The sequence below is a fragment of the Pecten maximus genome, chromosome 16, assembly GCF_902652985.1.
Source record: "Pecten maximus chromosome 16, xPecMax1.1, whole genome shotgun sequence".
Taxonomy (NCBI): domain Eukaryota; kingdom Metazoa; phylum Mollusca; class Bivalvia; order Pectinida; family Pectinidae; genus Pecten; species Pecten maximus.
This window is the reverse complement of record NC_047030.1, coordinates 24,562,526-24,582,196: the sequence shown is the minus strand read 5'-3', so window position 1 is coordinate 24,582,196 and position 19,671 is coordinate 24,562,526. Positions and strand designations below refer to the sequence as shown.

The 19,671-nt window shown below is 37.2% G+C and overlaps 2 protein-coding genes across 3 annotated transcripts in view; both read right to left on the bottom strand.

The window, feature by feature from the left end:
* Positions 1–139: 139 nt before the first annotated feature.
* LOC117344711 lies at positions 140–7,325 on the bottom strand. The gene is made up of 5 exons (XM_033907541.1): positions 7,157–7,325; positions 6,699–6,766; positions 5,871–5,985; positions 4,508–4,639; positions 140–4,299 (listed from the first exon to the last, which is right to left on the bottom strand). Exons 1-5 carry the CDS (start codon positions 7,323–7,325, stop codon positions 3,872–3,874), a joined length of 912 nt encoding a protein of 303 aa, XP_033763432.1. The 3' UTR covers positions 140–3,871.
* A 2,334-nt stretch (positions 7,326–9,659) lies between these two features.
* The window catches only part of LOC117344563, a 45,139-nt gene continuing 35,127 nt past the window's right edge, over positions 9,660–19,671 (bottom strand). The window contains exons 4-11 of one of the 2 annotated variants that reach the window (XM_033907356.1): positions 17,798–18,137; positions 17,733–17,764; positions 17,090–17,371; positions 16,207–16,325; positions 12,519–12,874; positions 11,147–12,038; positions 10,093–10,436; positions 9,660–9,776 (exon numbers count right to left, since the gene is read on the bottom strand). In XM_033907356.1, the coding sequence (XP_033763247.1) occupies position 9,776; positions 10,093–10,436; positions 11,147–12,038; positions 12,519–12,874; positions 16,207–16,325; positions 17,090–17,371; positions 17,733–17,764; positions 17,798–18,137 (2,366 nt within the window). In that variant the 3' untranslated portion in view covers positions 9,660–9,775. Of the gene's footprint in view, positions 9,777–10,092; positions 10,437–11,146; positions 12,039–12,518; positions 12,875–16,206; positions 16,326–17,089; positions 17,372–17,732; positions 18,138–19,671 lie in introns of both variants that reach the window. The other variant, XM_033907355.1, reaches the window with a different exon arrangement.

The following is a 19,671-nucleotide window of genomic DNA, read 5'->3' as shown; positions in this document are numbered from 1 at the left end:
TACCACAGTAAAATGATTGGTAGCAGACCTTGCCTACTACTGGGATACCTACTACTGGGATACCTACGACTTAATTCCTCCAATCCAACACCCGAATAGAATCCCGGTCGGCTTTTTAAGAGACAAGCATAATTCAAAATACAGGTAAAGATCAGTGATTTATTAAATACATGTAAATATGTTAGATACAGAAAATACAAAAATGTTTTCACTTGCATACATGAACTAGATCTACCTCGAAATTCCTTTCATTAAATTGCAACAATCATTCACGAAGTCGCTATTTCGAAGTCTGCAAACCGTCTTCAACAATTTCTCACATACTGTACTATTATAAATCAATAGAGTAGAAATTCCTCATTTAATTAGTAATAAATAGAATTAATCACTTTGATAACTTTAATCGATCTTTTAATGTCCTTTAGCATAATGGACAAATCGACAGTAAATTAACAATGAAACAGATAACTAGGGCAATAAATAGATCCCGAATAACCCATGTGGTTGAATTCGCAGTCCCCTATTACACCCATAGACCAATTTTCATCGAAATTTCAACCAATCGGAAGCCTCCGCATGGTGGCTATGGTAATGAAACCCATGCGGTTTTATTTGCAGTCCCCTAATACCACTATATAACAATTAACAATAATTAATTTTCCATTGTTTGTATGCAAAATATGACATCACAATACAGCTATTGGCATTGCATATTGATTTGTGAAAAAAAATCCCTTATAAGGTCAGTTAAATTGTATACAAAACATGCTTTAATTCTGAAAATCAATTTCAATCAAAGTACTGAAAGTACTGAGGGGGTGCTAGTAAGATGAAAAGATGATATTTGAAATAAAGCAAGAATAGAAATTAAAGTGATGTCAACATGATTATTGATATATACATTCAAGAGTGAGGTTTTTAGAAGTTAAGCATTTCTTCTCAAGTGTTTAAAGCCAATTAGACGAAATGATTTTCAGTCCTGATGGACACACAGTGTAATGGTTTAGCTGTCCTGATGTACATAATGGTTTTAACCATCTTGAAGTTTCAAACAAACTTCTTCGTAAGTAGTTAAACATATCCACTTAAGTGTTTTAAGCTAACTTTTACTTATGTTGTTTAACATTTCTACTTATTGTATAAAACCAGCCTGCACTTAAATAGTTAAACATTTTACTTAAGTGTTTCAAACAAACTACTAAGAAGTTAACATTCATACTTAGATGTTTCAATCTCCTGTAACGTATGCAGACATACAGCGTACAATGTGTCTGTCACAGGTATTGTTCAAAACTTTAAAACTTCTTACATTGTAGAGATGAAACACACATATATATATATATATATATATACATTTATGCTGACAATGCAATTATAATACAGTATAGTGCAGTATTAACAAAATATGATCCTTTGACAGACGGCTCATAATACAAAAATACAAATCATCTAGAATTATTTCTCATTTTGTTAATGTAACACAAAAGTTTCACAGCTTTGTGCACATTACATAAAAGCATTTGAAAAGGTTACATTTATACATTTATAACTGAAGATTAAGACAAGCTGGTTTTATCAGTTTGGATTTCCCATAAAATCATCAGTTGTAAAAATTGTCATAAAATGTCTTTTCGGTTTGGGTACTCCCTAATGATGGACCATTTGGATATGAAAATATTCCAAGTGTCTTTAGTTATGAGAACTGAATGTAGATGTCTATTTTAGGAGTCTTTATTATTAATATAATAATCTACTCACTAAATCTTATCCCAGAAATTCCAAATTCTGTATATTCTTTGTGTGGAAGAGTACAGTCGGTGTAAACATCACGAATGACCACTACGACCAACAAATGCAATAGTTTTGTTAGCTTTATAAAATAAAGTCGGATTTCAGCATACTATAACTGACCCATGATACACGTTTTTTATGAAACATTAGCTGCGATAACGTAGCTCTGGACGACGGACGACAACTTCTGTCGGAGAGCAGTGTATACGGAGAGTTTGAATATTCGTTCTAATGGGCCGTTCTAATGATGCAGTCTGATCAGGTTCTGATCGTAAAAAAAAAAAAAAAAAGTTTGGTCCTAAATAATTAAAAATTTTTTAGGTAGACATGTGCATATTCATCATTTTTGTGCATAAATTGGTATAACAATCTATTTGCATCAATTCTATCCAGAAAAATATATTTAAAGGTCAAAATAAGGGGGATAATCCACGCCAGAAGACAACTGATCATTTCGTATCTTAATTTACAATTTTCATAAAAAATAAAAAAAAAATAAAAAAGTATTTTTCTATAAATTCAAGTCAGTACTTAAGCTCTTCACTCTATGATATGAAATATAAATGTGTTTTTTATTTTTCATATATATTTTGGGCATTATATGAATTTTATTTTGATTATCTCCCCTTTTTTTGAAATCACAAGATATCATTATTGCTGTAACAGGCCGGGTATTAATTGTAAATACTGCACATAGTTGTATGGTCGCCTTCTAGCTTCCGGCTAGGGGGAATTTCCCTTTAGCTCAGTCGGTAGAGCGGCGGACCAGTAAGCCGAGGGTCGCGGGTTCGATCCCGGCTGGCTGCACACTACTACTCCTTGAACTTTTACATTGCTAATAATAAAACCATTAATGAAGTATTTTGCAAATAAACCACTCAGAAACATTCCTGAGGGTCTAGTTAACATTTTAAAACCAAAAAAACAAAGTTCTATCCATACAATTTGTGTAAACTAGCACTCAAAAATGGCGACGAACAATATTCACATAATCTTCCATCAGTCCAATTCAATCATAAATGTCAATTTTAGAGTACATAAAAATATAAATAATACACATAATTCATTTTATTTCACCAGATACATATCTGTATGCAAATATAAGTCACTTATAAGGGAAAAAATAAACATTTCTGTCAGATAAAAAAATAAAAGAAACCAAAAACTGGGGGGGGGGGGGGGGGGATTTCCGGCTATGAAATGATTGCAAATATCACAGAATTAACTTAGAGCAAAAAACCCACCTACATCTGAACATGAGTCACTAACAGGAAAAAAATTCTTCATAGTAAATATATCCTGTCCTTTATGAGTTATTCCCCCAAGACAAAATGAAAAATTTGGGGTGGGGTGGGGAATACTTTCTACTACATGCAAGATTTGTTGTCATCATTATTTTTCTTCTAATATTTCAAAAAGACTAAATGAATATCTATAAAGTAGTTTAGAATACGGACATTTGTAAATATGATGAATAAATTAGAATTTTCCATCAATATATATTTCAGCAATATATATATTAACCTTTCGTGCATTGATATTTTAAGTCTGAAGACACAAAATCACTTTCATGCAGAAATTCTTACATAACTGTACAATGTATATGAATATGGAAAATTTGAATATATTTGAGACATCCGTATGGTAGTATATACTACTTTACTTAGGTAGAAGAAACACGCTTTTCAAGGAATTCTGCAAGTTTTGGTATTGCTTCATCCATTACTTTTTTGCAATTGGTCACTCTGGGTTGGTCATCAACAGTTTTGTGTGTAAAAGTTGATCTGAGTCCATCCTCACCATTTCTCTTGTAAATTGACAAGAGATGCTGGAGTGTCGGACCCGATCCAGCCACATTTTCTATTGTCGGCCTCTTAAGAACACCACTTGAAATTAGGACTTCAAGTGATTCGATGTTTTTAAGACTTTTCCCGTGCAAACAACAATCCATTGTACACAGCTTTGAGAGGGAAGCTATTTGATAGCAGAATGCTCTCCTTCATCTCTTTCTTCTGAAGCAAATCACACAAAGCTTTGACATCCTCACATGCATCATGGGCCCCATAGCTATAGTTATCTCCTAACAGAGATTTGGTAAGGGTTTCCTGCTTATAATTTGACATATATTTGGAAAGGCCTTACGGAACACATTGAGTGACTCTACACATCCAAATGCACATGAGAAAAGCTGATCTAACATATTCACACTTTTTGCTGCAGTTACAAGTACAGGAAAGTCAAATTTTCTGCCATTATGTGCAATAAGTATAGGGTTTTCATGTTTTTCCAGAAATTTACAAAAATGATTTAGACCATCCTGAGTAGAAACAGCATCCTTCTTGTTTCCATTCACTATCAGCTCGCCACTACTGTTGCGATGGATTCCAGTTATCTTTGCAGCTTCTTCCTCGATAGCTATAGTTGGTAAGATGTACGAGTTGAATGGTTCGCTACTATCTACTACACGAGCAGTAATTTGTGTTATATGGGGCATGGCTTGTCCTCTTACTAGAAATAATATAAAAAAATTATATGACATGTACATGTATGCCAACATTAGATAATCCTAGCAAATAAACTTGAATATGAACCAGACTGCGGCACTTTGTAGAGAGAAGTACCAAAATAATATATATATATTGTAAGTCTGATCAAATTTGAAATGGATTATTGATTGAGACGTTCATTGTGTACATGTATGCTCTTATTTACTTACTAAGACCTGTAGTTTCCAAGCCAAATGTGATATATTTCACCTTTTGACCATTTGGCTCTAGTTTTTTGAAAAGGCCCTTTGGAATAGCCTCTGGTATTTGTCCCGTATCAATATTTTCCTCTAACCCAATTTCTAAAATTGCAAATAAAAAAAAGTTATCATCAAATTAGATTTTCATAAAACATTGCAATTACAGTCCAACCTGGTTGTGACGAATTTCTGGGAACCCCTCAAATGTTTTAGTACTATACGGGTTTCGTATTATGTGGGGTCGTATTTCCAATGTGCCACACCATGTATGGACGCACAGCACATGTACACTTTGTACATGGTTGTATACACACGTTTCATGTTACACTTTTCTCACTAAAAATAATCAAAATCGGATGTTAATTTAATTATTTAATATAAAAAATATAATGTTTAAAACATTGTACATTGTAAGTGTGTGGCGTTCAGTCTTTGGTTATTTACAGTTGGCCTACCAATGCACAATGGGCCTACAACGGCTACATAATGTCATATCACAATCGGCTAATCATGTTTTGCAGCTGCGAAATAATCACTGACCAGTGTTTATTTGACTCTTTCCGAGTTGACCTTACTTACAAATATATCCAGGTCTAAGAGATCTTTTAAAACACAATCTTGAACGTTATTTTGATTTTGAACGAACGATTTCAACTTGTCAAGGTATTCGCGGGCCTCGCGATCTGTAACGCATGTGTTTCCGGGTCAGTACGTATACCATCATCATCGTTCTCGTGGAGCTCTATTCCTCAGTAAATCTCGAGCTAATATCAAGGTATTCCTCAGCCGCGATAACTTCGGCAGGAGAAGTACGGGATGTTGTCATCCGGGTCCTACAGTTGTATACACTTTCTATAGAGCGCGTGGATCGGTCGGAGACAAAGGTCATGGAAACTTACCTGTGTCACACTTGGCTGACTCCGACTTTGACACTTTGTATTATGTGGGTTTAAAACAACACAAACAGTGGTCAAGGGACCCTGGCATGTCTGTGTATTACCCGGGTTTTCGTCGTAACCGATTCGTATTAAGTGGGTAAACAATATAAGCACATTGTGCACAGTTTGCAGGGGATTTGATTTTCATTCGTATAAAGCGAGTTTTTGTATTATCAGAGTTTGTATTAAGTGGGTTGGACTGTATCATCAAACTGATTTATGATAATACAATCATATTGACACTAACAATAACATGTCAAGAGTGAGTCAGAGTACCCCATGTTTTGTTATAATGTACGTTATCTTTTAGACTAAAATAGAATAACCAACACAGGCTTAAATTGAATTCTGGTACCTGAGGAATACAAAGAACTAATTTGACACAAAATATTTACCTGACTGATAGGTGTCCCCCTCAAGAGATTTATTGGCACACTGCGTCACAGATCGTTCTTCCTTCAACTGGAGTCTCCTACGTTTATATGAAGGAATCTTCCTTCGTTCATCCCACTAAAGTCTACGTTTCTGTCTCTTCGCAGCATACTTCTCCGTAGGTAAACCTGGGGAAATCCCCTGCCGTTGTGTTTACCTAAAAATGGAGAAATGCATGACTTATTAATTATAAACAAGAGCAAAAATTACAAAACATTTCAATATACAATTTACCAAGTAATTGTTGACTTCAAAATTATTGCTATAAGAAATATATCTATTGACCTATGCATATTATGATTCACCAAATTAGTTTTGGTTTCATGCTGATTGCTAATTATTTCAAGATTTATATACACATGTTTCCCCATGGTAAAAAGCTATAGAACTTTCACTAAAACATCTCTTCATTTCATGGCTTGCAGGTTTTGATAGTATAGGAAAGTAGGAGTATCCAGAGTAAAACACAAACCTACAGGCTATAGTTAGTACATAGCAACTGCCCCATGTGGGTTTCGAACTCACAACCAAGAGATCTTATCGTTAAAAAAAGTTTTTTTTTATAAACTTTACAACATTACCATGAATTGTAGACTGCCCGAGATCTACAAGCTTGGCTGAACATCAAATTGAACAACAAACTCTGAAAGAAATAAAACAAAATTTGCATGCAAAAACATTTGACCAAAAATTGGAAAATAAAATTAAACATTTAGAACATGAACTTTTGAACATAAAACTCATTCTTAATAATTTAACTTTTGAAACTTGAAACATTTTTTTTAACATACCTGAGCTATGTAACTCCTGCCGTCATTGATGAAAGCTGAGGTGGTTTGCACACAAAAGTCCAGTGAGTCTGAAGTACCATAATGGTGTGATTTAGGAGCCGTAAGTGTCACCTCTTAATTTATTTGCGTGCTCACATTACTGTGAAGATCCTAGATCAGAGTATTGATCTGATGGAGCAATAATGGGTTCAAACAGTAATTCCAGACGATGACGTAGGGCACTGTCCTTTAGTGCTGACTTGTACGGCAGACTTCTATGACGGTATGTCTCATTAGGTTTTCTAAGAAATCCACAGAAGACTGGCTTACACTTGGAATGATCACCAAACTGATGAGGAATCAGAGCTGTAAGATTCTCACACAGATCATCCGGTTTTCCTTGATTTTTTAGCAAACAGTATCTTAGGCACTTTTGTATGTGGATAATGACATTTTTGCCAAGTTTTACAAGCTCTTGCCAATATTCTTTATCACATGATTCTTGTCCAGACATTTTTTCATATTGATTCCATGGTCACTTCTGAGCTTAGCAATCAAGGTATTGTCCCCATCACCTTCCAATACTTCCACTGGTGTCCCGTCTTTAGACATTTGTTGGATGCCCTGCACACCTGCTGCACTTTCCATCGAGCGAGCACTTCCGCAATGATTATGCACACAGCGATGATCTCTCACTTTTACACCTGGACGATTCCGTTTCCACCATTTACAAACTGAACAACTTTTTTTTCCGTAATCCGCCTTGCTCATGAAAAATATGTGTGCTACAAAGTATGTTGTACATAGAATTAATAATAAAGACAATATTACTATAAAGGAACATTTTTCATGTATGAAAGCAATTGAAAAATCAAGTATTAACTCTTATTGAAAACCCTGTGGTCAAGAAAAAAATCAATAGTGTAATACAAATATTACTTTAGTAAGAATATAACATGAGCCTATCTTGCAGACCTTCAGAAACAATATACTTATCATAAACAAATATCTAGATACCTACATGTCAGACTGTCAAATCCGCGTTTGTGCCAGGCTGTATCTGCACTGCATGTCATTCCTTTCCTTGTTTTGCATGGGAAATGACCAAGAAGCTTCCTTCGAGTTGTACATGTGGTTTGGGCAATCCTTTTTGTCGAAAGCTTTCTGCGTTTCCTCTCTGCTGAGGGCAAGGATTTGGAGTTGACTGGAGTGACAGTACTACTGCAAATGAAGAAAAAGAAAGACGTGCTATATTTTTTTTTTTAGTATAGTATGGTATATAGTTTATTTACCTCTTCCATATCAAAAACTGACTTTTTATATTTCAAGTACAAATCTGTTCCAAGATGTGTTGACTCGTAGTATCATAATGGGAAGAAGTTGTAGCTGCATTTTGTTTAGATGCTGTTACTGGTTCAGGTGTGTCCAATATACAGGGGGCCATTTCTTTCATGTCTTTGATATTTTGTCTGAAAATAAGCCAAACCATATATACTTTGGAAACACTCAATACAATACTTAGTCAATAGGAAGTATAAACCATTATGAAATTAATTGCTTTATTGACCTGGTGGACAAAGTTGAGAAAACATATACTGAAAACTTCATACATGTAAATATTGTATATTTTATTCAGGTGAAGGGTTTGATAACTATTATAAACAAGAGGCCCAGAGGGCCTGTATCGCTCACCTGGTTTCATGAGATATGAAACAAGAATGATGCTTTAGTATATTTGTTGCTGGTATTGCTATGTCAATATATATCATAAGCATTTTATATGGGTACATGTACATTGGTTTTATTTTAATACTAAAAATGCCACAAAGTGCATTAATCCATGAAATGAAATTGACTTTTGGCGCGACCCTATAGGGATGCTACCACACAAATGTGAGTGATATCCATTGCTTAGTTTCAGAGAAGAACCTGTTTAGACCAATTGACCCCTTTTGACCCTGCCCTCTGCCCCCTGGGGGGTCAGCTCCTTCCTTTATGCAATTTTGAATCCCTACCCCAATAGGATGCTACCAGTGAAATCATTGCTAAGTTTCAGAGAATAAGTTGTTTAAATCAATTTAGCCAAATTGACCCCTTTTGGCCCACCTCCAGCCCCCTGGCGGCCCGGGTCAACCCCAACATTTTTACAATTTTGAATCCCCACCCTATAACCATGCTACCATACAAATGTGAGTAATATCCATTGCTTAGTTTCAGAGAAGAAGTTGTTTAAACAAATTGACCAATTTCGGCCCCCGCCCCTCAGGCCCCTGGGAGGTCAGCCCCACCATTTGTACAATTTTGAATCCCCACCCCATAGGGATGCCACCAGTAAAATATAAGAGATATCCATTGCTTGGTTCAGGAGAAGAAGTCAATTATATGAATATAGCCCGATTGACCACATTTGGCCCCGCCCCTCAGGCCCCTGGGGGTCAGCCCCATCATTTGTACAATTTTGAATCCCCACCAAATAGTGATGCTACCAGGCAAATATGAGCAATAGCCATTGCTTGGTTTCAGAGAAGTCGTTAATATGAATATAGCCGGATTGACCACATTCGGCCCTGCCCCTCAGGCCCCTGGGGGGTCAGCCCCATCATTTGTACAATTTTGAATCCCCACCCCATAGTGATGCTACCAGGCAAATATGAGCGATAGCCATTGCTTGGTTTCAGAGAAGAAGTCGTTTATATCAATAGTGCCAAATTGACCCCTTTTGGCCCCGCCCCAGAGGCCCCCAAGGGGTCAGCCCCATCATTTGTACAATTTTGAGTCCCCTTCCCATAGGGATGCTTCTGGCCAAATTTGTTCAAATTCCGATCAGCGGTTATGAAGAAGAAGTCAAATAAGTCAATTGTTGACGGACGGACGGACGGACGGACGCAACGGTATGGCATAAGCTCACCTTGGTCCTTCGGACCAGGTGAGCTAATGAACAGATGGAAGATACATTCAATAGCAATATATCATGTTACCTACTTAACACTTGGGGATGCATCTGCCAACACCCATGTACCCGAATCCTCAAGGAAGTCATCAGCGGTAGTAACATCACTTTGAGCCAATGTACAGGTAGATTCCTCATTAGCAATATCTCTGAAAAAAAAGTTACTTCGTCTATCATCGCTGATAATAAAATATATGTATCCATGTTATAATAATGTCCAATGCCTATGCACCATACATGTTAATCAATTAATCAACCTAATCATTTGCTAGTAGTATTAATTTTTCATGAAATTTCAAAAAAAAATTTAAAACAATTTTAGAGTTGGTTAAATTCTTTTTAAAAAGGAAATGGAAGGAAATGAGGTAATAAAATTAGCATCAGCATACACATGAACAGAAACATGAATTGCTTCTGTTTATCGTTAGAAATATGTTATATAGGCCTATCTTTCAAAGTACTTACCAACCCAGAGTTTGGGGTTGATCGTGAAACACAAAGCCCTGGATATCGTTAATCTCTGATGAAGCTTCATCAATGATTTTAACAGCCTCGTCATGTATTTTCTCTGCCACAGACCGTAACTTGTCATATTTTCCATAACCAATACTTCCATTGCCTATCAGTGTCCTACAGATATCGTCTAAACATTTTATCTGGGAACCATAAACGTCTACATGATCCAAATAGGGGGTGATACATGTCTGGAAGGTTTTCCATGTTTCAGGTAATCGCAGATCAATCCATGCTGATAGTTTCCTGATCATTTCAGCATGTATTTCTTTTATTCTAGTCTCATTCATTGAATTCTGCAATAAAACAATTCTTTATCAAAATCTTAAAAATAATCATATCTAAAAGAGAAAAGACCAATGAAAACACATAACACATCTCACATTAAACAAGGGCCCAATGGGCCAGAATCTCTCACCTGCTTTAATTCCCAGTGATCCTTTATATACATCAACATAATCAAGAACTCTGGGTTATTTGAATATAGTATCTTTAAATATTTTGGCCAATTGAACTCTTTCAAACTTAAATCATGGTCAAGGTCATCCATTTGAACAAATGCAGCCCTTCACCCCAGCATGCTGCAGACCCAATATCCTGTCTCTGGGTCACTTGGTTATTGAGAAGAAGTTGTTTAAAGATTTTAGCCTATTTGACCCCTGTAACCTTGAATATAGGTCAAGGTTATTCATTTGAACAAACTTGGTAGCCCTTCACCCCAGCATGCTAAAGGCCCAAAAATATCAGGTTTCTGAGCCTCTTTGTTATTGAGAGGAAGTTGTTTAAATGGAAAAGTTGACGCAGGTAAATTATTGTAAAAAATATGAGGCACATTAATTGTGAAATCATCCAATACAAGTAATTATAAAGTGTCATATAAATATCTGTTGTAGATTTGTGAACAATATTTAAGCCAGATTACCAAATGGTATTGGATGTACATGTATAAATGTTCAAATATCTTTTCCCTTCATATCATGATGAAAATGATAAACAAACTTTGTACCTTTTGATCTGGGCATTTGAACCAGATGTGGTAGTGCTCTCTTTCTATCCATTGAGTCTCATTTAAACTGTGACATTGAAGGCGTGGGGTCTGTATCAGATCGTCTGCCTTCACCATCTTGTCTTTGGCTGTAAAGCGGTAGTCATTGTGCAGGTAGAATTGGTATTTGAGATGACTCTGGTGATTCAACTCCAAAATCCTTTTGAGATGAAATTGTAGATCACCGAGTAGTTTAACTCCAGCTCCTGTTGGTACCGATTTATCAGTATCCTTCTTGAACATTGTAATTTTCATGATATTTTCGCTGCAATTGATAATCATGTTCCACAGAGAGTCCACAGACAGACAGACAAAACTGCGCTGGATAAAATTTGACCCGTCATGACCATGCTCATTTAGTGGCCTGAACTTATGGATACAGGCGGCAATCATCTTGTCCCACACAGCCTGTGGGATGAAAGGGTTGTCAAACTTGAGACAAAGGGTTACAGTGGTGACAGTGTCAGCATGATTGAGAATTGGTTGAATTATGTTTGGATCTGCCGTTCTGAGCATACTTGGCACTATGAAGTATTCAACTTTCTCATTATCTGACAATGGGTTTGCCAGCAGACCAAGTGTTTCCATGACACTGTAGAGTGTTTCAAAGTTCGAAAGGAAGCTGCTGTCCTTGTGACGCTCCCACAGTTTTTGGATTAAGTCAATTTTTATTTCACCTGATTTCTGAAATTGTTTCCACTGAAGTTTTAGCTTCATTGACAAGCCGACCGTGAAATCCGGAGCAGTGATGATCGCTTTGAATGCGTCTACTATCCACTGCGGATGAAGTACAATAAATGGTCTCTTGCCATGAAGCTCAAAACAGAGAAAAGGCCCGACCAATCTCAGATTTCTGAAAAAAAAAATTTGACAAAAAGCCTATTTAGCATATACATTATTGTTTTATACCTAAAACAAGACACGTTACATGTAAATTTACAATTTCCTTCAACTAACATTGAGAAATATTTCAATATGTTTACAATCTAGAAATGCAGATACATTTGGACTATGGTCATTATATACTTTCTATCCTGTCTGTTATTTATTTCTGTTAATATGCCCCTTTAAACCACACAGCTGTATGTCACCAAAGGTCACATGTCAAAATAACCATGTGATGTACTTTTTATTTGCATATCTGACTGCAAGTTTAGGGCAGAACTCAACACATAGGTTACCCAAGGTCACAAGTCAAATTGGTCTGGCACTTTTATCAATCTGGTGAACTTTTTGTTTGCAATCTTATAACCTAAGATGAGACAAAATGCAAATAATGACAGTGCGAAACAATACACCCGATATGACATTGTGTGATGATGATTGTACTTACTTTAAGAAGTCCAATATCTCATGTTCAGCTAATGGTACTGCTGACTCCCGGTTGATTTCCAATAATTCTTCATACGTAAGAATAACGCTCCCTGTATTCTTACGTTTCCGTTTCACTAGGTAATGTTCGAAGGCCATCCATCTTGCAGGAACAGGTTTCTCCCACTGAGACTGAAGGGGAGCAACATCTATAATCTTCTGCCAAACCAACTCAAATAATCTTTTATGTTTTGAAGAATCATTGAGATTGGCGATGGGATACATTTCCTGCACGTGGATTTCCATGATTTCTCGTAGTTGAGGGTTCTTATACAGCTCTTCCAGCACGGCAGAAAATGCCTCTTCCTGTTCTTTTTCCTGATGAAAAGTAAGATATGAAAATAAGGATTTATCCTAACATATATAAAAAGGTCTAAAATATTTCAAATGTAAACAAGAGGTCCAGAAGGCCTGCATCGCTCACCTGGATATTTCAGTAATTATGGCAAAATACTCTGATTTAAGTTATACCAGGCATTTCAGATATTTTCCTACATTTGAACTGCCTTTCCCAACAATGTTTCAATTAACAGGTTGACTAAATCCTATCATTCTTGAAAAAGAAAAAGTTTTCTAAAGTTTTTTTTTGCTATATTTCCACTATTGGGCCCCCGTTCTTCTGCCCCAAGAGTAACACACCCTTTGTTTATACAACATTAGATCTCATTTGGCCAATAATGCTCCAGACCAAATTTCATAAAAATCCATTCAGGTGTTCAGGACTAGTAACAATTTAAAGGATTTACCTCAATTTCCCCTATTGGGCCTCGCCCCGCCCAGCCTCACCCCGCTGGCCCTAGGGGAGCCACACCCTCCGTTTATACAAAGTTTGATCTCCTTTCAAATTGCCTAATAATTCTCCAGACCAAATTTTATCAAAATCCATCCGGTGTTTAGGAATAGTAGCGATTTAAATGATTTACCTCAATTTACACTATTTAGACCTGTCCCTCCGGCCCCAGGGGAGTCACAACCTCCATTTATATTTTTGATCTCCTTTAATCTCCGTTCCCCCAAGAATGTTCCTGACCAAATTTGGTTCAAATCCATTCATAGCTTTTTGACTAGTAGCAATTTAAAGGACTTACCGCTATTTCCCCTATTGGGCCACGCCCCTTCGACCCCCGGTGGGTCAGAGTCATCATTAGTGCAAAATCTGTTTCGCTTTCCCCAAGGATATTTCTGACCAAATTGGGTTCAAATCCATTCATAACTTTATGATAAGTAGCGATTGAAAGGATTTACCCCTATTTCCTCTATTGGGCCCCACCCCTTTGGCCCCTTGGGGGTCAGAGTCACAATTTATGCAAAATCTGTTCCCCTTCCCCCAAGGATCTCTCTGACTAAATTGGCTTCAAATCCATTCGTAACTTTATGACTAGTAGCGATTTAAAGGATTTACCCCTTATTTACTTTTTAGGGCCCCGTCCCTTTGGCTCCTTAGGGGTCAGAGTCACCATTTAGGCAAAATCTGTTTAGCTTTCCCCAAGGATGTTTCAGACTAAATTGGGTACAAATCCAGTCTTTTTTCATTTCTGGGTTTATATCTTTGAAGCAGTTGAGATCCCAACCCTATAATCATACATATAGCATTATTAGACATCAACAAATAAAGCTATTAACAAATTGAACATGAACATTATTTTGATGTTTTCTCAAATAAACCAGGTGAGCGATACAGGCCCTCTGGGCATCTTGTTTAGGTAATCTGACAGTCAGGATAACCTACATGTATAGCCAATGTGTTCTATCCATCGTCGTCCACTGTCCATATTCATTTTGACAAAAATCGTCTTCTCAAGACCTAGATATGGTAGAATCAAATACTCTTCATAGGTCTTGAGGTGCTTTAACAAAACTGTGAAGTTCATGAACCTTGGATCTCGTGTTTCCCCCTGGGGAGGGGGTAAACTTGACTATAGTTTATACAGTGGACCCGCGATAATCCAGACACCGATAGTCCGGAAAACTCACAGTCCGGACGGAAATGCACGGGAACGGATTTCCGTAACGTTATTTGTACTCACCAGTCCAGAAATTCGGATTCCGATTCCGGAAGCCCATTTTGGGAACGGAACATACTTTTCATTAGTAAATTTCCCTCAATAATCCGGACGATTTTTTCACCACGAGGAGAAAAAAATGTCGGGGCAAGTCACCCGTGTCGACAGCTGTACAGACTATCGCTTGACACTGTGCGTAGTCATAGCGACCGCTGCAAGGTCATAGCCCCGGGTGTTTACCTGTGTTACAATGTGTAGCTTTTGTTTTTATAACGGTACATTGCTGAATTTATGCACAAACATACAGTATGTGATACGATAATTAATCAATTCGAATACATGTAATAAATTTATGATCGGTAATTAACATCATTAACACTTGTATTGGGTAAACACGGATATCGGCTTTGTAACACCGTTAACGTTACGTGAAACGACGACTCATTGAAAGATGCATGTTATTAATTACATACACATTTACGTATTAAGCAGTGATCAGAAGAACTGGGTTGATTACACACAAATTAGTCAATAGTCGTCTGATACTTTTAAAACTAAGCGTCACATTGTTAAGTGAATACGGCTTGAATAATTATCGGACATCTTGGGTAGTTATCGCTGGTGTCGCATACTTTTAAATAGATAGCTTGGGGTTTCTGGTACGTAAAAATCATAAAAAAACATGGACTGACGGTAAGTTATAAAATCCGGGTATTTTATTTAAGGTATTTAACGTTTGTAATTTCTACTTGTTTGTGAACCTCCGGGACGTGACACATGTGTGTTGTTTGTAGGTCACATATGCCCGCTATATATAAAACAACTATCACTTTACATGTTCTTTTAAAAACAGAACGGAGAACTCGTAATCCGGACGGTTTGGACTGGGAACGAAGGTGTTCGGATTAACGAGGGTCCACTGTATAGGGAAATTACATTTCTGAGCATCAATTTTTGGATTGGAAATAATTATAACCCCTGCAACGAAGTTAGGGGGGGTATATTGGAATCACCCTGTCTGGCCATCTGACCGTCCATCTGTCCAGAATATTGTGTCAAGTGTATCTAAATAAAGTTCTGAACAAATATTTCTCAAACTATACATCCTTATGAGGCCACCCTTAAAAATATCTTGGTTTGCTGTAACACGACCAGGGAGCCTTACATATGGGTAGGTAGGTAGGGCTGAATTTTTAGCTCACCATCATATGTTTATTGTCCTCATTGAGTCCTTACTGCAAACTGCAGAGGTAGATAGATATACATGTAGTTTTGTCTACAGACTGATGGACAAACGGTTGAATGAATGGGTATTCGAGTATAGCGACAGGGTCTGAGAGTGAACTGCTTGATTACAAGGCTTTTCTCTCTATAATACAGTTATCACCCAGAGTTAAGATCTCCTGTGCGCTTCGATTCGGGATGACAGGAGTGATAGGTGCCATTTATGAATACTGTATCTAACTTTCAATTCATATTAATGTGTGCTAATGTCTTACAATCCTTTGTTAATTTAAACTTTATCAATCACTATGAAATCTGACAGACAACGTGATTCCGATATCCCACCTAATATCGTTCCTGGGGGTGAAAAATTGAACATCCAATATGTCCATTTTGAAGTGATTTAAAATGTAGCATACTTACATCAGGGGAAACTTCATCCAGGTGGGAGCCAACTATTATTACTGGAGGGGTCCCTTCACCATGGGCTGCTTTGTCAACAGCATAGGTTGCAATTGACCTCAGCCAGTTTTCGATACTTTCTGTAAAACAAAAAGCCCAATGAGCCTGTATTGCTCACCTGATTCTAGAGTAACTTTGAAGTTGATCTAGGTCATCTATGCAGGTACAAAGCTGATTACCATTTTATTCAAATATCAGAGTAGGCTAGGTTTATTCAAGTACATGTAAATAAATTTTGCAGTCCTTCATTCCAGCACAGTATTGGCCTGATATCAGGTCTTTAGTTTACAGAATTTAACACATTTGACCCCTGTGGCCTTAGAAGTAGGTCAAGGTCATTCATTTGAACAAACTTGAATAGGAAATCATCACAGCATGCTACAATATCGAGACCCTGGGTCTCTTGGTTATTGAGAAGAAAATGTTTAAAGGTTTTTGACATTTGACCCGTGACATTGAAGTAGACCAAGGTTTGACCATTTGAACAAACTTGATAGGGCTTCATCCCAGCATACCACTAGCCTAACGACATGACTCTAGGCCTCTTGGTTATTGAGAAGAAGTGGTTTATAGATCTTAAGACATTTGCACCCTGTGACCTTAAGACTAATAATGATCACAATAGATCAATTGAGACTTTGTCTCAGGTGACCTAAAAAGTTGACGCAGAATGGCCGGACAGCCGGACGGATGACGGACGTTGCACCACGGCATAAGTTAGCTTAAATTAATAGCAATCTTCATTTATTAAGTCCTAGACCCTTAATTAACTTATTCTTTCACTAGAATAATGACAAATGCACTTGAGGATTTAAAATAAAAATACAGTTATGTCATATATTACCGTAGCCATCCTTGGATCTGTTTGTATCTAGGCACATCGCCACGTCGAACACCAGGACAAAGACCATGTTGCTTGACATGAAACAGTGATGAGTGTTGTAGAACACTTTCTCTCCTCCGAAGTCATAGATTGTGATGAAGCCCTTCATCTGTTTATCACTTTCTTCTATTTCAGTGTGCATTACCTCCTCTATAACATTTCTGTGTTCAGAAGATAGCTTAACATGCTTAATTTCCTCTGAATGAGAAGAATTCGCAAGTGATTTTCGTTTCCGTTGAACCTCTGAAAAACAATACAGAAGAGTAACTAAATAACTATAATTGTTGTTTTTCAGCATGTTGAGCCTCTATAAGATCGATAAAAAAAATGCAGCTATTTTATTTGGGCAATATTTCTATTCAAAAGTATTTTTATGGTGGCAGTATGATTTAATGGGAATATTAATTAGCACAACAGACTACACATTCGAAATTTTTCCCATAAGGGAGCTTACATTTCATATTATTATCTTGAGCAAGCTGACAAAAAACGGCAAAGAAATTATTTGTATGTGATACAAAGAAAAGGCTTCTTCTGTTACCTTTATTTGAATATTCCATATTAGTTAAATACCTTGATGATATTACACAAAAATAATACCAACCTGAGATTTTCATAGGTGATGACTGGGAAGGTGACATAGATACAGATGCGACCACTGTTGCAGGTTCTGTTTGTACTGGTTTTTGTATATCCAGATTATCTCCCTTTCGGTATCGATCTATGATCCTTTTCAGTCGTTGGCGACCAGTCTCTACTTCGCCATTTTCATCAAGTTTCTTTCGAAAACGGGTGTTCGGATTGAAGGCTAAATAGTTCACATACAAATCTGCGGTATCCGTCGAGCCAGGCCCGCCTTCTAGAATGTATTCTTCCTTGATTTGTTTGACAAAACAGGATTTCCCAACGCCTTTGTGACCAATGACAGTGATAGTGATATTACAGGGTCTGTCCTCATTCTCAGATATTCTCGCAGTAAATTCCTGCTGCTGTTGTTCCTCATTTTTTTCTGCAAAAATAATATCAATGTTTGACATTGAACTACAGACTACATCACGATTACTGATCTGCTTTCAAATTCACAACAATCTGTTGTGATATAAACACTGATTCATTAGAAACATGAAAGGCATGACAAATGCTGGTGAAAGTAAATGGAGAGAGGGAGATGATGAGTTTTGGTTGTTAAACCCCATGGCCAGTCATCGTACCATGCTCTAACTGCCATCATTAGTAACATATATGTTTGGAAGCGTGGCAGATGTTAACTACAGCGTAAGGAAACATTCAGTGTAAAATATGAGAAGACACCAAAAATAGGAATTTAACAGTTAAAGTTGCTCTCCTTACAGCGTAGCACAATATCCAAAGTAGTAAAAGAATGTGCAGAAGGTTTGGTTGCAATGTCACATGTGTATTATCGGGTTTATTCAACTGTTGGGAGGAAATAATTTAAAGAAATAACGAAGTCCAGATTCTGTATGGGTCTAAAAGACCTCGATTTAAAAGAATTACCTCTATTTTCCCTATGGGGCCCCGCCCATTTGGCCCGTCAGGGGTCAATGTCACAATCTATGCAATATCTGTTCCCTTTCCCCAAAGATATTTCCGACCAAATTGGGTTCAAATTCTTTCATAACTTTATGACAAGTAGCGACTTAAAGGAATTACCTCTATTTCCACTAAGGGGCCAGAGTCACCATTTATGCAAAAAACTGTTCCTCTTCCTCCAGTGTTTCTGACCAAATTTGGTTCAAATCCATTCATAACTTTATTATTAGTAGCAATTTAAAGGAATTACCTCTATTTCCCCTATTGGGCCCCAACCATTTGACCCCTTGGGGGTCAGAGTCACCATTTATACAAAATCTGTTCCTCTTCCCCAAGCATGTTTCTCACTAAATTGGGTTCAAATCCATTTGTAACTTTATGACTAGTAGTGATTTGAAGGAATTACCTCTTTTTCCCCTATGGGACCCTGCCCCTTTGGCCCCTTGAGGGTCAGAGTCACCATTTATGCAAAATCTGTTCCCCTTCCACCAAGGATGTTTCTGACTCAATTGGGTTCAAATCCTTTCATTTGTGACTAGTAGCGATTTAAAGGAATTACCTCTAATTCCCCTATTGGGCCCCACCCATTTGGCCCTTCAAGGGTCAGAGTTTCACCATGTATGCAAAATCTGTTCCTCTTCTTCCAAGAATGTTTCTGACCAAATTGGGTTCAAATCCATTCGTAACTTTATGACTAGTAGCGATTTGAAGGAATTACCTCTATTTCCCGATTAGGCCCTGCTCCTTTGGCCCCTTTGGGGTCAGAGTCACCATGCATTTATGCAAAATCTGTTCCCCTTCTCCAAAGGATGTTTCTGACCAGATTTGGTTAAATCCATTCATAACTTTATGACTAGTAGCAATTTAAAGGAATTGACTCAATTTCCCCTATTGGGCCCCGTCCCTCAGACCCCTTCTGCCAAGGATGTTTCTGACCAAATTTGGTCAAAATCCAATAAGAACATTTTGACTAGTAGCGATTTGAAGCAAAT

Coding starts and splice junctions, on each gene's coding strand:
- LOC117344711 (XM_033907541.1), bottom strand. CDS start 7,325: ATGGAAAGTGCAGCAGGTGTGCAGGGCATCCAACAAATGTCTAAAGAC. Junction 6,767..7,156: donor TCATGTGATAAAGAATATTG/GCAAGAGCTTGT, acceptor ATGGTACTTCAG/ACTCACTGGACTTTTGTGTG. Junction 4,300..4,507: donor CTTGGAAACTACAGGTCTTA/GTAAGTAAATAA, acceptor TATTATTTCTAG/TAAGAGGACAAGCCATGCCC.